General features: G+C 39.1%; 1 protein-coding gene across 1 annotated transcript in view; it reads left to right on the top strand.

Moving 5' to 3' along the window:
- LOC138706084 (obg-like ATPase 1) overlaps positions 1 to 18,033 on the top strand; it is a 240,127-nt gene that overhangs the window by 121,621 nt on the left and 100,473 nt on the right. The window contains exon 4 of the mRNA XM_069835025.1: positions 10,083 to 10,210. Within this exon, the coding sequence (XP_069691126.1) occupies positions 10,083 to 10,210 (128 nt within the window). The remainder of the gene's footprint in view (positions 1 to 10,082; positions 10,211 to 18,033) is intronic.

The following is an 18,033-nucleotide window of genomic DNA, read 5'->3' on the forward strand; positions in this document are numbered from 1 at the left end:
TACAGAACATGTCTTGCTCTGAGTTTGTTTATATGCTAAAACGTTATGTAGGTGAAGCATGCCATTTATGTACACCCCCGAATTATATACTTGTAACGTGCAGTCATGACGTTAAGAAGAACGATTATTGATGCTCGGTAAGTGATTTTTAATCAGTTTTATAGGATCGGAATTTTTTATGAGCTCGAAGGGAAGTAACGATATAGGGAAATCCCATTTATCTGAACCATTGGACCACTGCCGGTCGGTATTACTCGCAAGCTAGAATATCGAGAGATTTCCGCTTTATGCCCTTACCATGTAAGAAGGCGACTGAGAAATAATGTTGTTCATTCTGTAATACGCACATATTTTTTTCATAGCTTTGCCACCTTAGTACAGGGATATCATTTTATTTTTACTAACATTTTGAATATTAACTTGTCTATACGTCTGGATCAACGCCGTTTGTTACTCCATTCCATGACTAGAGTTCGATGATACTGGCGTAATATACAAACAAATCACTTTACTAGGTATAGGAGGGAAGAAAAGTAGTTTATCCATTTACGTAAAGTAGGAAATATTCCGCTTTTGAGTTTGATTATTTTCATTAGGTTTTTGTTTAATCAAAATGCAGTACAGTATTAACAATGAGTGCTTTTACTCACGAACTGAGCTGTCCATGCGGACGTATTCATTATGCAGTGTATATTATACTGTCTACAGCACATTAGCGTACAATATAAAGAATGAAGTTAAATTGAAAAATAATCATAATATGGATATTTAAACACATTTTTGAAAATAGTGGCCGATAATTTCTATACAGGCTTCAGTTCTAATGTGCATATAATCGCACTATAGACTATTGTACCTAATCCGAATTACCAAGTTTCGATCTTCGTACTAGTAACTCATGTTGAAATAATTCTATACCTATTCTGTAAAAGAGTACCTTACGTACTGTAAATTCAATCTTCACTTCTGCCCGATCCGGAAAGATAAAATTACTCAGACATACTATCTACTGTCCGTCCAAGTGGTTATGTCATAGGGTCGTAGAAAGGGAGGAAATCACGTGACAGTTAATTACTTAACGAGGCCCTTTTATTTAAGTTATTTTAAACAGTTGTATTATATTACGTAGACGTTCAATTCCTAACAGAAATTAATGTTCTCAGAAAAGAGCTAAGAGCCCAGCCACTAGCTGGAGAATAAAAGCTGGTGGGGGAAACCGGGATACGACGTAGGCAAATGGACGACAGTACCTGTGCGAAAATGATTCAATATTGAAAGCTCTTTCGTCACTGGAAAACGCGAACATATTTTTGGAACGTACTGTTTACTATGACCGTAAGGCTACTATGACTGTATATGCTGTCTTGGATCTGTGTGTAGGGCGGTTTAACTTCATTAGTAGAAGGGGTGGGAGTGAAGTACATTAAAAAACTCAGGTACAATAAAAATTGAAGTAAAAATAAAATGATGTCCCTGTAGATACATGCGATACATCATGTCATAATCATCAACATCAATATTGTGTTCGTTTCATTTTTAACAACCGTCGCTATGATCATGTCTCCGAATATTTCTTTCAATTATCTTGGCTTCGTTTACGGGAGAGACGTTCAGTTCATTCACTCTGTTTGCTGTATCAGATTTTAAATAATTCCACACCTATTTACCTAGTTCCTCGCTTCACACTTTTAGTATCCCACCACAACCGTGATACACGTTCACAGCATAACCATGTTCTATCAATTCCATTCCATCAAACATCTCTCTACTCTGCTTCCTTCACAATATACACAGCTCGTTCCTGGAATTCTTTGTCACAGGAAATCAGGAGCAGTCGGAGTCTAAAATCTTTTAAGCACACTCTGCTTAGAAATGTTTTTAATGAACAGAACTAGACTCTTGCGGAAGTTTCTAAATAGTCTTAAATGACTAAGTTGTTATTTTTTTCTCCTCTCTCTTCTTCTTCTTTTTTCTTTTTTTATTATCTTGATATATTACTTAATCATTTGTATTTGTATGCCATTTAGTACGATTTTGCTAATCAACATTTTATGTCTTGTAACCCACATGTATTCTCCTATTAGTATATTAACTGTATAATATATCTCAAGTGAATTAATCGTCGAATTTATCTCGAACATTTTAGGTCTTATAAATTGTGTGTTTGTGTGTGTGTGTGTGTGTGTGTTTGTGTGTGTGTGAGTGTGTATATTCCCCTTATGTTATGTAACTGATTTTGATTATGTGTAATTTTCTACTTTATTTTATATATTATATAACCGATCTTGACTATTTGTAATTTTTTATTATGTAGCTGATCTTGACTATTGTAATTTTCTAGTATATTTTATGTAATTTCTAAGGTATTTTCTTTTGTGTTGTTTTGTAATCTGATTTTGTATTTCATGTGTATTATTGAAACCTGGTTGAGTGGAAGAGAAGGCCTCATGGCCTTAACTCTGCCAGGCAAAATAAACCTACTACTACTACTACTACTGCTACTACTACTACTACTACTACTATTATTAAGCTTTCAACGATGTAGACCAGCATTTTCAACCTTTTTCAACAGTTGTAATTTAAAATCCTGCGGCACACTCATACAGTCTAAACCAATGGTTCCTAAGTGGGGGGAGAGTTCATAAAATCATGTAAAAAGCTATATTTTTAACTTATTAATGGAGAAAAATTCGTTCCGGCACCTGGAATCGATCCCAGGACCCTTAGCTTGGCGCGCTGAGTGCTCTTACCATCTGAGCTATGCCGAGACCCGATCCACAGTGCCAGCCGAACTCTACTCCTTTGTATCGTCAAATGGCCTTCTGTGCTCGAGGTTGCGGGCTCGATCCCGACCCATTGTGCTTAAATGCGACAGGCTCATGTCAGTAGATTTGGTGACATGTGAAAGAACTCCTGCGGGACAAAATTCCGGCACATCGGCGACGCTGATATAACTTCGGCAGTTGCGAGCGTAGTTAAATAAACCACTGCTAAATATAACACCATGGGTTTTCGGACGCTTCCACGTACTTTTAATGTTGTTCCTATAACAACCGTAACGACACTGCTAGATATAATATCATGGGTTGTCGGACGCTTCCACGTACTTTTAATGTAATTCCTATAACAACCGGTCCGGCACTGCTAGTTATATCATCATGGGTTTTCGGACGCTTCCACATACTTTTAATGTAGTTCCTATAACAACCGGTCCGGCACTGCTAGATGTAATATCATGGGTTTTCGGGCGCTTCCACATACTTTTAATGTAGTTCCTATAACAACCGTTCCGGCACTGCTAGATGTAATATCATGGGTTTTCGGACGCTTCCACATACTTTTAATGTAGTTCCTATAACAACCGGTCCGGCACTGCTAGATGTAATATCATGGGTTTTCGGGCGCTTCCACATACTTTTAATGTAGTTCCTATAACAACCGGTCCGGCACTGCTAGATGTAATATCATGGGTTTTCGGGCGCTTCCACATACTTTTAATGTAGTTCCTATAACAACCGGTCCGGCACTGCTAGATGCAATATCATGGGTTTTCGGGCGCTTCCACATACTTTTAATGTAGTTCCTATAACAACCGGTCCGGCACTACTAGATGTAATATCATGGGTTTTCGGACGCTTCCACATACTTTTAATGTAGTTCCTATAACAACCGGTCCGGCACTGCTAGATGTAATATGGGTTTTCGGGCTCTTCCACATACTTTTAATGTAGTTCCTATAACAACCGGTCCGGCACTACTAGATGTAATATCATGGGTTTTCGGACGCTTCCACATACTTTTAATGTAGTTCCTATAACAACCGGTCCGGCACTGCTAGATGTAATATGGGTTTTCGGACGCTTCCACATACTTTTAATGTAGTTCCTATAACAACCGTTACGGTACTGCTATATATAGTATCATGATTGTGTGCACTCGTTGTGGGTCTCTGGCGTTTCGTCAGCCCACGCGAGTTGTGTGGATATAAGGGAAAAGTTGAGACGGTGTCGGGTGGAGTTCCCGGGTAGCTCAGTGGTAGAGCGCTGGTACGTTCAACCAGAGGTCCCGGGATCGATACCCGGCCCCGGAACAATTTTTCCCTTGAAATTATTCAAATCTGCTTTACAGGGAGCTTCACCTGAAAGACTAGATTTGCATAATATATACGTTACTGTGTACGTTAACAGAAAACCACAATTCCAAGTCGCACAGAGATTGTGTGCACTCGTTGTGGATCTCTGGCGTTTCGTCAGCCCACGCGAGTTGTGTGGATATAAGGGAAAAGTTGAGACGGTGTCGGGTGGAGTTCCCGGGTAGCTCAGTGGTAGAGCGCTGGTACGTTCAACCAGAGGTCCCGGGATCGATACCCGGCCCCGGAACAATTTTTCTCTTGAAATTATATAAGTGTTTTGTTTTCTTCTGTATAAATCGTATTGTAAGGGTGTTATAAATCTTTACCCAAGATTTTGTGTATTTTTCTTGTTTCTCTTTTGGTCATAGCTGCTACTTTCTTTGTAGTATTCTGTAAGATCTTCAAATATTTTTATGCTTAACCGTTCCTTGTATAATGAATTATTTTCTTTATCTATCAGCTATTTGACATCATCTCCAAACTTTACAAGTTTCTTCTTGTTCTTCTTTTCCTGCTATTATATGTCTAAATACTTCAAAATGCAACACATCTAGTTACACACAAATGATCACTTATTTGGTCATGTACACGAAATGACAAATAACAGTACAAATATTTCGGAAATCCTGATGAAGATATCTTACATTGACATCTTTAAAATGATATAAATGAAAAAAATACGTTGAAGGAGTTATATATATATATTTTTTTTTTCCGAGGAGGCCCCGCAGGCAAGCACCGCAGCCTTAGACTTATTGTGCAGCCTCCTTATATTGAAATGATTGTTGAAGTCTTTAGGATCGCTTCTTTTAAACTCATGATTCACTGCATAGTGCCATCGTATCGATTCAGCCACAGCATCCAGTTCTGACTGGAGACCTGATTGTCTGCCTGCCTGTGAAGTTACTCTGTTGCATCCTCAACCAGAATAACATGTCGCCATCGATTACACGACTCATCAAGGGGCCATCTATCCAAGGGAGCTACATTCCCCCGGTGATCCGCAGTCCGCTTATTAAAGTTCCTGCGGCTTCGCTGGATATGTGCAGCTCCCGCAGATAGATGCCGCCTATAAACAGATCCTGAAACCACGTCCTCCTGGTCGACTTGTAAAGTATTAAGATCATTAATGGAAATGATACTAATGAAGGCGAAATGAGTCCGAGATCCAACGCCGAAAGTTACACAATTCTACTTCCAGTGGTTGAGGAAAAACCTCAGAAAAAACCCAACCAGGCCTGCTCGTTTCACAGTCAAGAAAGGTAACCGTTTCTCCACAGCGATGGATTGAATGCAGTCATAGTCATCGTCGTTTTTATCATTGACATTATCAACAGCTTGAAGGCTTGCTTGAAGACAAGGTTCTGTTTCTTCAGCAGAGTACCTAGTCTCTAGAGTCCTGAAACGAAAATTACAAGAACGATTTTAATGAAAACGCATTGTCTGATAGTGCCTACCAAGTTTTTGTTAAGTACTATTTACTGCTTATTCACACAGTTGTTGGACTATTCACAGTTGTTTGAAATATTGCCAAGAAATGAAGCTCTGGTCGCTGTAGACCTTGGAGTTTAGCGTGCAAAAAATAATGTTTCTCCCCTTGCATTGTAAAAATTAATGGCTTCCGCATTTTAACGGAGTAGGAGCGCTATAATGCACCCAGGATCGCCAATAAAAACCTATAGGCAAGAATAAAAAAAACAAGCAACCCTAAAAGAGAACCAAAAATTTCACGACATAATGACGACGCATTTCGAATTTCCATACTCATTTTTCCGGGGCTCCGAGTTCACTCTTATAAAAAGGATAAAAGAAGATGAGAGTTAAAAAAAGACAGGGAGTTCTGGGAGGTAGGGAGGTAGGACGGGGTTGGGGCTGGGGAAAATGTCAACTCGTATTTGCCTTTGTTGGTGACTGCAGAACGCATTGTATCTGCAATTTAGATTAGGTCGTGCGGCTACGGGCTGCTAAGCTTTTGGCAAGGCAGACTTCACGGATGCTGGCTTCTGCTCGATGCGAGCTTCATTAGATGTTGAGGGGCCGCCCATAAGAGCAAGTCTCTTGATCAAAAGGCCTTATATTGCAGTAGTACATGCAGTGATGAGCTATTTACTACTGTGATCACTTGACTGTGACACATTTTAGCTGACTTGTCATTCTCATGACTTAAGAGTATTCTAACTGGCAGTGAAAAGGAATTGATTGGGCAGTAACTTAAATGGCCGAAATGCTATTGCTAAGTAATGTGCCAAGTTAGCTGGGGGTCTGAAAATTGGCCGATTAGATTTATGAAGCCAATGGCGTAGCTTATTCCATACTCAGATGTGTGCACAACTTACTACATATGTGGTCAGTGTGAGCTTGCTTTCTCATTGACAAAGTGTAAAGCAGTAGCGGCCGGTGATCCAAATCCTCGGTGAGGCCAGATGCAACTAGTTTAAGTACCTCCGATAGGAAATGTTTATTCATTTTAATTATTATTATATTATTAATATCATTATTACTATATTATTGTTATTATTATTATTATTATTATTATTATTATTATTATTAAAAAATAATGATGTCACTCACCAAATAAGTTGTTATGCTGTGAGTTTCATTGATTGATTCATGTGAAGAAGCAACCCATATTGTGTGTTGAGATTATCCTTTCTTTCCTTTATTTTTATTTTTTTTTTTTTCCTTTGACAGCAACAAATAAGGCATCTAGTCTGCTGTCGAAAAATCTGAAAGGTAGAATTTATAAAACAGTTATATTACCGGTTGTTCTGTATGGTTGTGAAACTTGGACTCTCACTTTGAGAGAGGAACAGAGAATAAGGGTGTTTGAGAATAAGGTTCTTAGAAAAATATTTGGGACTAAGAGGGATAAAGTTACAGGAGAATGGAGAAAGTTACACAACGCAGAGCTGCACGCATTGTATTCTTCACCTGACATAATTAGGAACATTAAATCCAGACATTTGAGATGGGCAGGGCATGTAGCACATATGGGCGAATCCAGAAATGCATATGGAGTATTAGTTGGGAGGCCTGAGGGAAAAAGATCTTTGGGGAGGCCGAGACGTAGATGGGAAGATAATATTAAAATGGATTTGAGGGAGGTGGGATATGATGGTAGAGACTGGATTAATCTTGCTCAGGATAGGGATCAGTGGCGGGCTTATGTGAGGGCGGCAATGAACCTCCGGGTTCCTTAAAAGCCAGTAAATTAATTAATTATTAGCAACAAACAAGGCCAACAGAAAAGTTTATTTTGCACCACACCTACCACTTAACCATTTATGTTGCTCATACCAGGATGCAATAGATACTCGCGTTTAAGATTATCTGTCAGAAAAATTGTCAGGGATGTCGTAGGTATCTCGGTAGGCTATCTCTTTATTTAAAACTTCCTTTCTTACAATATCATTTCTTCTCGAAAAAGGACACTCTAACAATGGATTAACTACATCATCATTATTTCTCGCATTTGTTTCTGTTTGTATTTTCCCGAAACAAATAACTTTGACCCAGATTCACTACTGTACTACGAAGTACAGTAGTACAACACCCTCCCTTAAGTCATAAACAGAGACGTAGGGGGATAGAACAGTGTGAGTCTCTGCCTGCCAAAGAGCGGGAATTTTTGTTATTTATGGCCTATTTAGAAAGACAAGTTACCACTGCTGGTCCCACCTCATTCTACCCTTCAGACCGGTCAATGGATGGGAGGAGTGAAAGCTGACCAGGCCACGAGGCCAGACGAATAAGTGCCTCAGCTACATCTTTTCAAGTGCAACCTAAAAACCCGCGGAAACATACGAAATGCAGAAGTCAGACCCGGCACGAGCGATCCTGGCCTCAGGAACCAATTTTACTGCAAAACAGATCTATATACATCACAAAGTTTTCAAATGCTTCTACAGCGATATATGCTTCATTCAGATAACTAATACATTCAGGTCTATATACATCACAAAGTTTTCAAATGCTTCTACAGCGATATATGCTTCATTCAGGTAACTAATACATTATATAAAAACACAAGTTTTGATTTCAGTTAAGCCAAGTGACCGAGGCCCGGCCTCACTTGCCTCAGTCAATCAGCCGCCACTGGTATAAAGACAAGGTATTGTGATGCTTCAAATGAAATAAATTTTGGTATTTTAACACAAACACACGTTTCCAGCATCCCTGATACCGGAATAGTATATTACGATACAAGGTTGGGAAGTTTTTTTTACAACATCTAGGAAAAGTTTCAAAAACGAGCAGAGCGAGTTTTTCGATTTATGAGATTTTGTAATGCACTTCACAAACGTGTATTGTACATTTTTTTGCACGATCATATTTTTAAAATTGCAAATAGGTGAGACTGTTGTACCTTCAGCATCGTGTACCTTTGAACATATTTTGTTGTTTATTTTTTATTTTTGCTGCTACCTAGGTCTATGTAGTTATAAAAAAGGGGGCAGCCGGGTTTGAACCGGGGTCCTCTACATCTTCAATCGAATGCCCCACCACTAAGTTATACCATCGCTTGTTTCTAATGCGATAAAGATCGAAATGCAAAAAAAGGGGTAATACAGCATTGGAGAAGTCGGGAGAATGGTCTCTATATCAGCACGGACGAACGGCTGTCTAAAATATGTAGTACGAGACACGTCAACTTTTTTGTCGTAGATTTGCTACATTAACTTGCGGCCTCATTTTCCAAACATCTCTATTCACAAAATAAAATAACATTTTTAACACTTGTAACGTAAATAACTATTTTGCATAGCTCGCGTAAGGAACGATTACCGAAAGCAATCGTGTTGTTGCTGTCTGTTTTGACGTGTGTATGAAGGCACGCCGAGGGGACGAGAGATGCGGGCTGATGGAAGTACTGTCTCTTCCAAGAAGATGAACAAATGAGGACACCGCTGTGGAAATAAAGAACGTAGCAAGATAAAAATTCAAAGCTAATTAAATGTTATGTTTTATTTAACGACGCTCGCAACTGCAGAGGTTACATCAGCGTCGCCGGATGTGCCGGAATTTTGTCCCGCAGGAGTTCTTTTACATGCCAGTAAATCTACTGACATGAGCCTGTCGCATTTAAGCACTTAAATGCCATCGACCTGGCCCATGATCGAACCCGCAACCTTGGGCATAGAAGGCCAGCGCTATACCAACTCGCCAACCAGATCGACGAAGCTAATTAAATGCGCAACATATGTTTACGAATGAAATAATAATACCGTGTGCGTTACAAGACACGTATTCACATGCAATGGAACAAACTAAAGTCGTAATGTAACTATCACAACGAAAGACTGATTCTATCGATGTCATTTCTCTTCCGACTGTACTCTTGAATATCATTCAAGCTATCTCGTGACCTTTCCTGTCGCCCGCTCTTCCTTATCGCATTGTTTCATTCGCATTCCTTCAGTCCGTATTCCCTGCTTGCGAGACCTATAACCAGCAGGTCTATTATAAGATTAAAATGAATGTCATTTTTAGTAACAGTATTAGTAAAGAGTGAATAAATACTGTTGTAACGGTTTATTGGAAAAAAAAACATGAATTGTTATTTGACCCGCCTACTCTTCAACACTATTTTGACCTAGATGAACTTATATATCAACCAGCAGCAGTTTCCCCGAGATTTAATAAACAAATTCAAGTATTCCCCCCAAAAAAAAAAAAAAGTTGGAAATAATTGTCTTACATGATGGCGTTGGAAAGTATTGGCCGAATGACCAAGTAGTCCTGTAGCTCGTTAATATGTAGTGTAAGTTCATAATTTTATTTTTGTTTTGTTTATTAAATTACACTCGGTCTCATTTCGGTGTCACCAATTCCAACGATGCTGAATAACCTCGCATCGTTAAGTACCTGATTTAATAATTTAATTCTACTGTTTTCGGTTTATATTATAAGATTGCCTAATCTATTCTTCTTTCCTCTTTTTCGATTACAGCAAGGTGCCAGCCTTCTTGAACGTGGTAGACATCGCTGGGCTTGTGAAGGGTGCTTCAGAAGGCCAAGGTTTAGGCAACGCTTTCCTCTCACACATAAAGGCCTGTGACGCTCTCTTTCATCTATGCCGTACGTATCCTCAAATATTGTTACGTTTGTAAATTAATGGGTTTGCTCTTAATGGAATGGAATGCTTTGACTTCAAGTATCATATCCACTGACGTAGACTTTGGCTGTCGCTGTAGCGTATATCGCCACATTGAATTCCGGGGAATGGTGAAGCCCCTCGTGTTTTTTCCTAGGGTATGATGATGATGATGATGATGATGACAATGGTGCAGTGCCAGATTTCCAAACACCAAACGTCTTTGTCCATTACAAATTCCACTTCAACCTTAGTCTCCAAAATGGAAAATAGACGTTCTTGCCGTTCTGCTAACAGTTATGTCAGCGTTGTCAGACACAGCCTAAACGGAGCGGAGCGCTCCACTATAACTCGTTGCGTGTCCCGGTGCTTCCACAGATATAAGCAAGTTCACGCTCCGGCTGGACGTCTCTAGCACCACAACCGGTTTCGGAGCTTGCAACTCTGACACTACTGAGTTATGTCATGCGCTGACATTTCTAGTCTTTAAACAAGGTGTAACAGTGACGTAGAATCTCACTTAAGCGTGTGCCTGCATGCGATTCTGTAAATGGAAGGTCCCTAGACTCCTTGTCAGAGACTACAATATGCCCGCGCTTGATATCCCTGGGCTAAATAGTGCTTTAACGAAGTGACGTGTGTCCTATGATCTTTTAGGTCGGTAATGTCAAAAGTGAATCATGCTCTGGCGATAAGTAACGGCCGGAGTGGAGGCATGCCGTTTGCTGGCTACGGGTAATGTGACTTCAAACTTGTGATAAAATGTATTTTCTGTTTTTTTTTTTTCGTCTATCTATCAGTAGAATAACTCCGAACTTTTAACAACACTCTTTTCTGTCCTGTTTGGTAGGCCTACGTGTGTTTATCAGTAGAATATAAAATTCAATGTCGGAGAACGTGTGCTCATTAAATGCATTCACGAAGTATGGACGCAGGAGGAAAGTGCAAAGGAAGTTTCATAAGAATATCCGAATTCCCTGCGTCATGACGTAGCAAGAAAATTTTGCACCACCCAGGTTCTGTATTAGATATTAGGTCTCCCGATTTAAAAATCCCTGCGGTTTTTATGTAGGAGATACTTTGAAAGGGAAGATTTATACAAACAATCCTTGTTTTTTTTATTGGGTTATTTTACGACGCTGTATCAACATCTAGGTTATTTACCGTCTGAATGAAATGAAGGTGATAATGCCGGTGAAATGAGTCCGGGGTCCAGCACCGAAAGTTACCGAGCATTTGCTCGTATTGGGGTGAGGGAAAACCCCAGAAAAACCTAAACCAGGTAACTTGCCCCGACCGGGATTCCAACCCGGGCCACCTGGTTTCGCGGCCAGACGCGCTGACCGTTACTCCACAGGTGTGGACTCACAATCCTTGTTCTTTGGACGAATTCAAAGAGAACATTATACAGCAGGTGTATGCCATTCCTTATGAACAACTTCGCCGTGTGCCAATGAACATTTTTTAGAAAGTTCGAACATTGTTTGAAAGCAGAATGTCGACACTTTCAAACACTCATGGGATGTAACACAGGGTATACTCCGTCCGTGGAATCTGTGGAGTGAGCGCATGACGTCTTTCGGGAGACGGTAGAGCGTGTTCATTCCCTTCTTCAGGCTGGTGAACTTCGAGACCAACAGCCAAATGTATAGTGTCATTGTTGCATTCCATCTCCGACTCAGTTCCTTTCGCGTGGTGATTACTCATTGGACCAGCCAGATATGATGCGCAGAAGGTTTACCTATTTTCTGACAGACACTCCACAGATTTCACGGATGGTATTTAAGTTCCACTTCACGGGAAAATCGCTTGCAAATCCTCGCCCCAGTGCGCTATGCGGGAAACATGTGTCGAGTGCGGGCTTCAAACTAACAGGTGATGGGACACCCCATATCATATATATATATATATATGTGTGTGTGTGCTTGCGTACGTATGTTAATCTGAAAAAAATAACCATATTTTTTAATAATTTCAAGGGAAAATTTGGTTAAACGCACCAACGCTCTACCAACTGAGCTACCCAGGAACTGTAGCAGACATCGACTTAATTTTTTTCTTTATATTCACAGACCTCAGAGTGAGCTGACAACCGTTAAGCAACCAACATTGAGTGCACAACAACTCTGTGTTAATGAATGGTGGTTTTCTGTTAACGAACAGTGACGTATATTATGCAGATCTAGCTTTCATACCTCGTATTTTCGCAATATACTACTGGAAATCAGATGGCGTTCTTTTCCTTGATGTTTTTAAAATTCACCTTGGGTTGTGCGTTGTGCATTTTTCGCATACATTACCTTATAGATTAAAGCTACGCGGATTCAAATTGGCGTGCCTCGGAGACCACAAACCACAACTCAGTGCGACAAAGGAAAACGTCACGAATTGCGGTTATTGAATAATTTCCTGTTAGTGCAGTGGAGTTATCCCACTTACGAGTAATTGCTTTTATTCTCCTTCAGTTCGATAAATAATGCAGTCTTATTAACTTATGACTAACTATATTTTTGAGTTTATAATTTCTTCATTTGTTTCTCCAAAATAACAAAATCTGTTCAAGGGATTTTCTGCGATTATCTTTCGGACTGCATGACGGAAACTGATCAACAGCGCAGCTGTAGACAGTAAAGGCTGGTTCACAATAAACCGGAAACGAGAATCGGAACGAAAACGGTAAAATTGTTAAAATGTACACATTTAAATGTGAGCATTCACAATTAACAAAAAGCTTGCCGGAGCCCGAGATCGGGAACGGAGAGTTGGCCAACTTTCAACTTTGGCGTTCACGTTTCCGATCACAGCCCACTAGATTCATTCTATTGCCATCTAAAAGCTATTTTGTCGTCGTGTATTTTGTAGCAAGAAGACGTGACAACTTATGCATTATTTTGTTCTGTGCTGTGCATCATGGACAAAGTTTTGTTTGGTGAGATTCTAATATTGAGTGTTGAGGAAAATCCTCACTTTTACGATAAGCGGCGCGCCTCGTATAAAGTTGAGAAAATGAAGGAGAATACGTGGCTTTCAATAGCTGCATCTTTGAACACCTATCGGAAGCGAATCATGTTTTATTACTGTATTGGTTGCATTACATACTACATATTCTCGCTTCAATTCAATAACTACTGTTGTGTTCATTTTTGTTCTATTACAAATGTTTCTTCTCTAATTATTTTACGTTATGATAGACTTAAAATAGGTTGTGATAATAAAGATGCATGGCATATTTATAGTACCGTACCTAATGAAATGTTTCAGTTGAAATTTCGAAGTTGGTTAACCTGTGTTTATGTTGGCTGCCTTGTACTCATGAGAGAACGCCATTGGTCAATTATACACAAATAACATCAGAATACGTAATATCGACTTTACATATCGTTATTGACATACATGTCGATATGCATAGTCACCTACGTTCTCGGTTTATTGTGAATCGAAAATTTTGATATTCACCTCCTCTGCTTCTCGTTTTCATTCTGATTCTCGTTCCCGGTTTATTGTGAACCAGCCTTTAGACAGTAACAGTAGCGTTTACAAGTAAGGAAATGAAACAATAGTGTACTATTTATATATATTGCTTGGGAAAACTGCGGACTTTTCTACTGGCAACTTGTTGCTTAGCAACTTCAAAATTATACGACAAATTCTGATTGATAAGTTCGATATGTAAATGCCAGCTTCCCCTTTTAGAGAGCCATTTTAATATGTTGCCACCTGCCGAGAGGTACAGGAATGAAACTTGCATCATTGCTGACACGACCGTGGTGACTTGTCAAAATCTTTAGCGTTCAGCAGACAATGTCTTGAAAGTTCTGAAAGTGATACAGCGATATTAAAAAACAATACATAAACTGTTTTTTTGTAGCTAAGTGATTCGACAACCTTTCTCCGGCCAGACCGGAGCACGATTCTCAAATGATTTTCAGAGATCTGGAGCGCACGGAACTGCTCCGATAGAGATATTCTTCGAATGAGCTAAATATTGATTAGCCGAATGTCATGTTGATCAGCTAAGCTGGATTCAAGAATTTCTAGATCTAATTTTTCGAGTTGCTCTTATTTCCCCTTTTATTCCATAATTCTCCGTAATTCACTGCTGTTATTGTCATCAATCTCGAAAACAAAAGTATCTCTTGCTTCCTCTATATTCGTTGGAAGCCTGCTGTGAATCTTGGATTAAATATGTCCCAAATATACATTAACAAACACTCAAAGGGATTTTCTGCACGTAGCGCTAACCCATATTACTGAGGAACACATTCGTTTACTCCTTTCGATCTTATTTTATTGCAGATTTTTATCGAGTTCATAAACGCAGAATATTCTTAACAGTTAAGTTTGTAAAGTACATTGCTCCGTCGATATAGGAGAAAGTCAATGTTTACCTACTTAGATATAACACGCAGAGAAAGTTGCCTGCAATCGGCAAGCATCATGTTTAGGTAAGTATGAAAGTCAAGGAATGTTATGGACGGTAAAAATTCGATCATATGGGAATCTGTATTTAAGAGTTAATTCATTATGAAGAGGGATGAAGTTACAGGAGAATGGAGAAAGTTACACAACGCAGATCTGTACGCATTGTATTCTTCACCTGACATAATTAGGAGCATTAAATCCAGACGTTTGAGATGGGCAGGGCATGTCAGAAATGCATATAGAGTGTTAGTTGGGAGACCGGAGGGAAAAAGACCTTTGGGGAGGGCGAGACGTAGATGGGAGGATAATATTAAAATAGATTTGAGGGGGTTGGGATATGATGATAGAGACTGGATTAATCTTGCATATGATAGAGACCGATGGCGGGCTTATGTGAGGCCGGCAATGAACCTGCGGGTTCCTTAAAACCATTTTGTAAAGAAGTAAGTTATGTTCCTTGACTGATTCCAGATGTCGGCACAAAAATTACAATTTCTCATTGGTTATTTGACACACACATAGGCTACTCGTTCCAATGTCGTCTTTGTCTACCATAAATTATACTTGGACATTCTGGAATTTGAACTTGCTTTCCCTGTGTATGAGGGCAATCCATTGGTCTCTGTTAATAAAGAGCGAAATAAGTATCAAGAAACTTACTAAGTTACAAATTGATTTAAAAAAACCCGGAAGTTCATTGTCGCCCTCACATAAGCCCACCATCGGTTCCTATCTTCCAACTAATACTCTATATGTATTTCTGGATTCGCCCATACGTGCTACATGGCCTGGCCATCTCAAACTTCTGGATTTAATGTTTCTAATTATGTCGGCGAAGAATACATGCGTGCAGTTCTGCGTTGTGTAACTTTCTCCATCCTCCTGTAACTTCATCCTTCGTAGTCCCAAATATTTTCCTAAGCACCTTATTCTCGAACATCCTTAACCTCTGCTCCGCTCTCAAAGTCAGAGTTCAAGTTTCACAACATACAGAACAATCTGCAATATACCTGTTTTGTAAATTCTAAAGTATAATGGATACTGAATTAGTATACGAGCCGTTCAGAGCAAAAGTGGTGCAAGTCAAAATTGGGTAATGAGGTTTCAAGTAAAAATTCTGTGAAATACAGCGCAAAGTAGGAATTAATATGGCCTTCTTGCTATCCACTGATTACTAATATTTTAATAAATTGAATATTAATTACTACTTTGCGCTGTATTTTACGGAATGTTTACTTTAACCCTCATTACCCATTTTTGACTTACACCACTTCTGCTCTGAACGGCTCATATATTACGATACAAGGTTGGGAAGTGCTTTTTACAAAGTCGAGAAAAAGTTTGAAAAACGAGCAGAGCTCATTTTTCAATTTCCCAGACTTTTTATTGCACTTCACAAACGTGTATTGTACAACATTTTTTGCACGATTATATTTTTAAAATTTCAAATACAATATGTTTTTTACACGATAGTGTGCTTTTTCGTCGTTACGGAAGTTGATTTTATTGAATTCAGAGTTACCAACCTAGATAAGTATGTTGGAATATTAAAAATAACTGCTCTAGGGTTGTAATTAAAACTACTCTTTCCACGTACCGACGTCTATGACAAACTTCTTGCTGAAAATCAGTCACCTGTTCATAGTCTAACGTACGTAGGTACTGTATATTAATATTTTTTTAAAATATTACAGTATTTTCAATCTTTTCCTCGATTTTGTAAAAAGCACTTCTCAACCTTGTGTAGTAAAATACTATTGGATTGAAAATTTAGAGCAATATTATTCCAAAGCCTTCGCGAAACTGCACTGTAATGGTAACTAAGTAACAGTAAGTGCACTGTAATGGATCTATTTCAGTATAGTTTTATGTTATGAAGAATGGTTTCCGTAGCAACAAGTTTCTGTGTGGGAATTCTAACTTTCAAGGCCTAACAATAATACTTACTTACTTACTTACTTACTTACTTACTTTTAAGGAACCCGGAGGTTCATTGCCGCCCTCACATAAGCCCGCCATTGGTCCCTATCCTGAGCAAGATTAATCCATTCTCTATCATCATATCCCACCTCCCTCAACTCCATTTTAATATTATCTTCCCATCTACGTCTCGGCCTCCCCAAAGGTATTTTTCCCTCCGGCCTCCCAACTAACACTCTATATGCATTTCTGGATTCTCCCATACGTGCTACATGCCCTGCCCATTTCAAACGTCTGGACTTAATGTTCCTAGTTATGTCAGGTGAAGAATACAATGCGTGCAGTTCTGTGTTGTGTAACTTTCTCCATTCTCCTGTAACTTCATCCCTCTTAGCCCCAAATATTTTCCTAAGCACCTTATTCTCAAACACCCTTAACCTATGTTCCTCTCTCAAAGTGAGAGTCGAAGTTTCACAACCATAAACAATAACCGGTAATATAACTGTTTTATAAATTCTAACTTTCAGATTTTTTGACAGCAGACTGGATGATGAAAGCTTCTCAACCGAATAATAACAGGCATTTCCCATATTTATTCTGTGTTTTATTTCCTCCCGAGTATCATTTATATTTGTTACTGTTGCTCCAAGATATTTGAACTTCTCCACCTCTTCAAAAGATAAATTTCCAATTTTTATATTTCCATTTCGTACAATATTCTGGTCACGAGACATAATCATATACTTTGTCTTTTCGGGATTTACTTCCAAACCTATCTCTTTACATGCTTCCAGTAAAATTCCCGTGTTTTCCCTAATCGTTTGTGGATTTTCTCCTAACGTATTCACGTCATCCGCATAGACAAGCAGCTGTTGTAACCCGTTCAATTCCAAACCCTCTCTGTTCCCTGGACTTTCCTAATGGCATACTCTAGAGCAAAGTTAAAAAGTAAAGGTGATAGTGCATCTCCTTGCTTTAGCCCACAGTGAATTGGAAACGCATCTGACAGAAACTGAGGCCTAACAACAATAGCTGTAAATATTACAAAAAACACGATCGTGCAAAAATTTATATTTTAGTCAATTTAATATGTTTATCAAACCGTTTGTGCTTTTTTGTAACATGAAATGGTTCTACAGAGTGATTTATATAGAACTGACACATTTCTTTCATTAATTGTTTCAAAACGAATTGTGCTAGCGACAACTTATTATACCTAAAATGTAGAGGAATTTTGGGAGATTATTTACCTCTATAGCAAATGTTGAAAATGTCCTCCATCCTGCATAAGGCACAACTCAACACGTCGTTCCATGTTACTGGCCACTCGTTGGAGGATTCTGTTGTGAATACCTTGAATCTCCTGTGTGATGTTGTGCTTCAGATCGTCCAATGTCTGGGGTCGTGTGGCGTAATCCCTGTCTTTTAAGTAACTCCATAGAAAGAAGTCCGGCGTTGTCAAATC

This window comes from Periplaneta americana, chromosome 1, assembly GCF_040183065.1.
Source record: "Periplaneta americana isolate PAMFEO1 chromosome 1, P.americana_PAMFEO1_priV1, whole genome shotgun sequence".
Taxonomy (NCBI): domain Eukaryota; kingdom Metazoa; phylum Arthropoda; class Insecta; order Blattodea; family Blattidae; genus Periplaneta; species Periplaneta americana.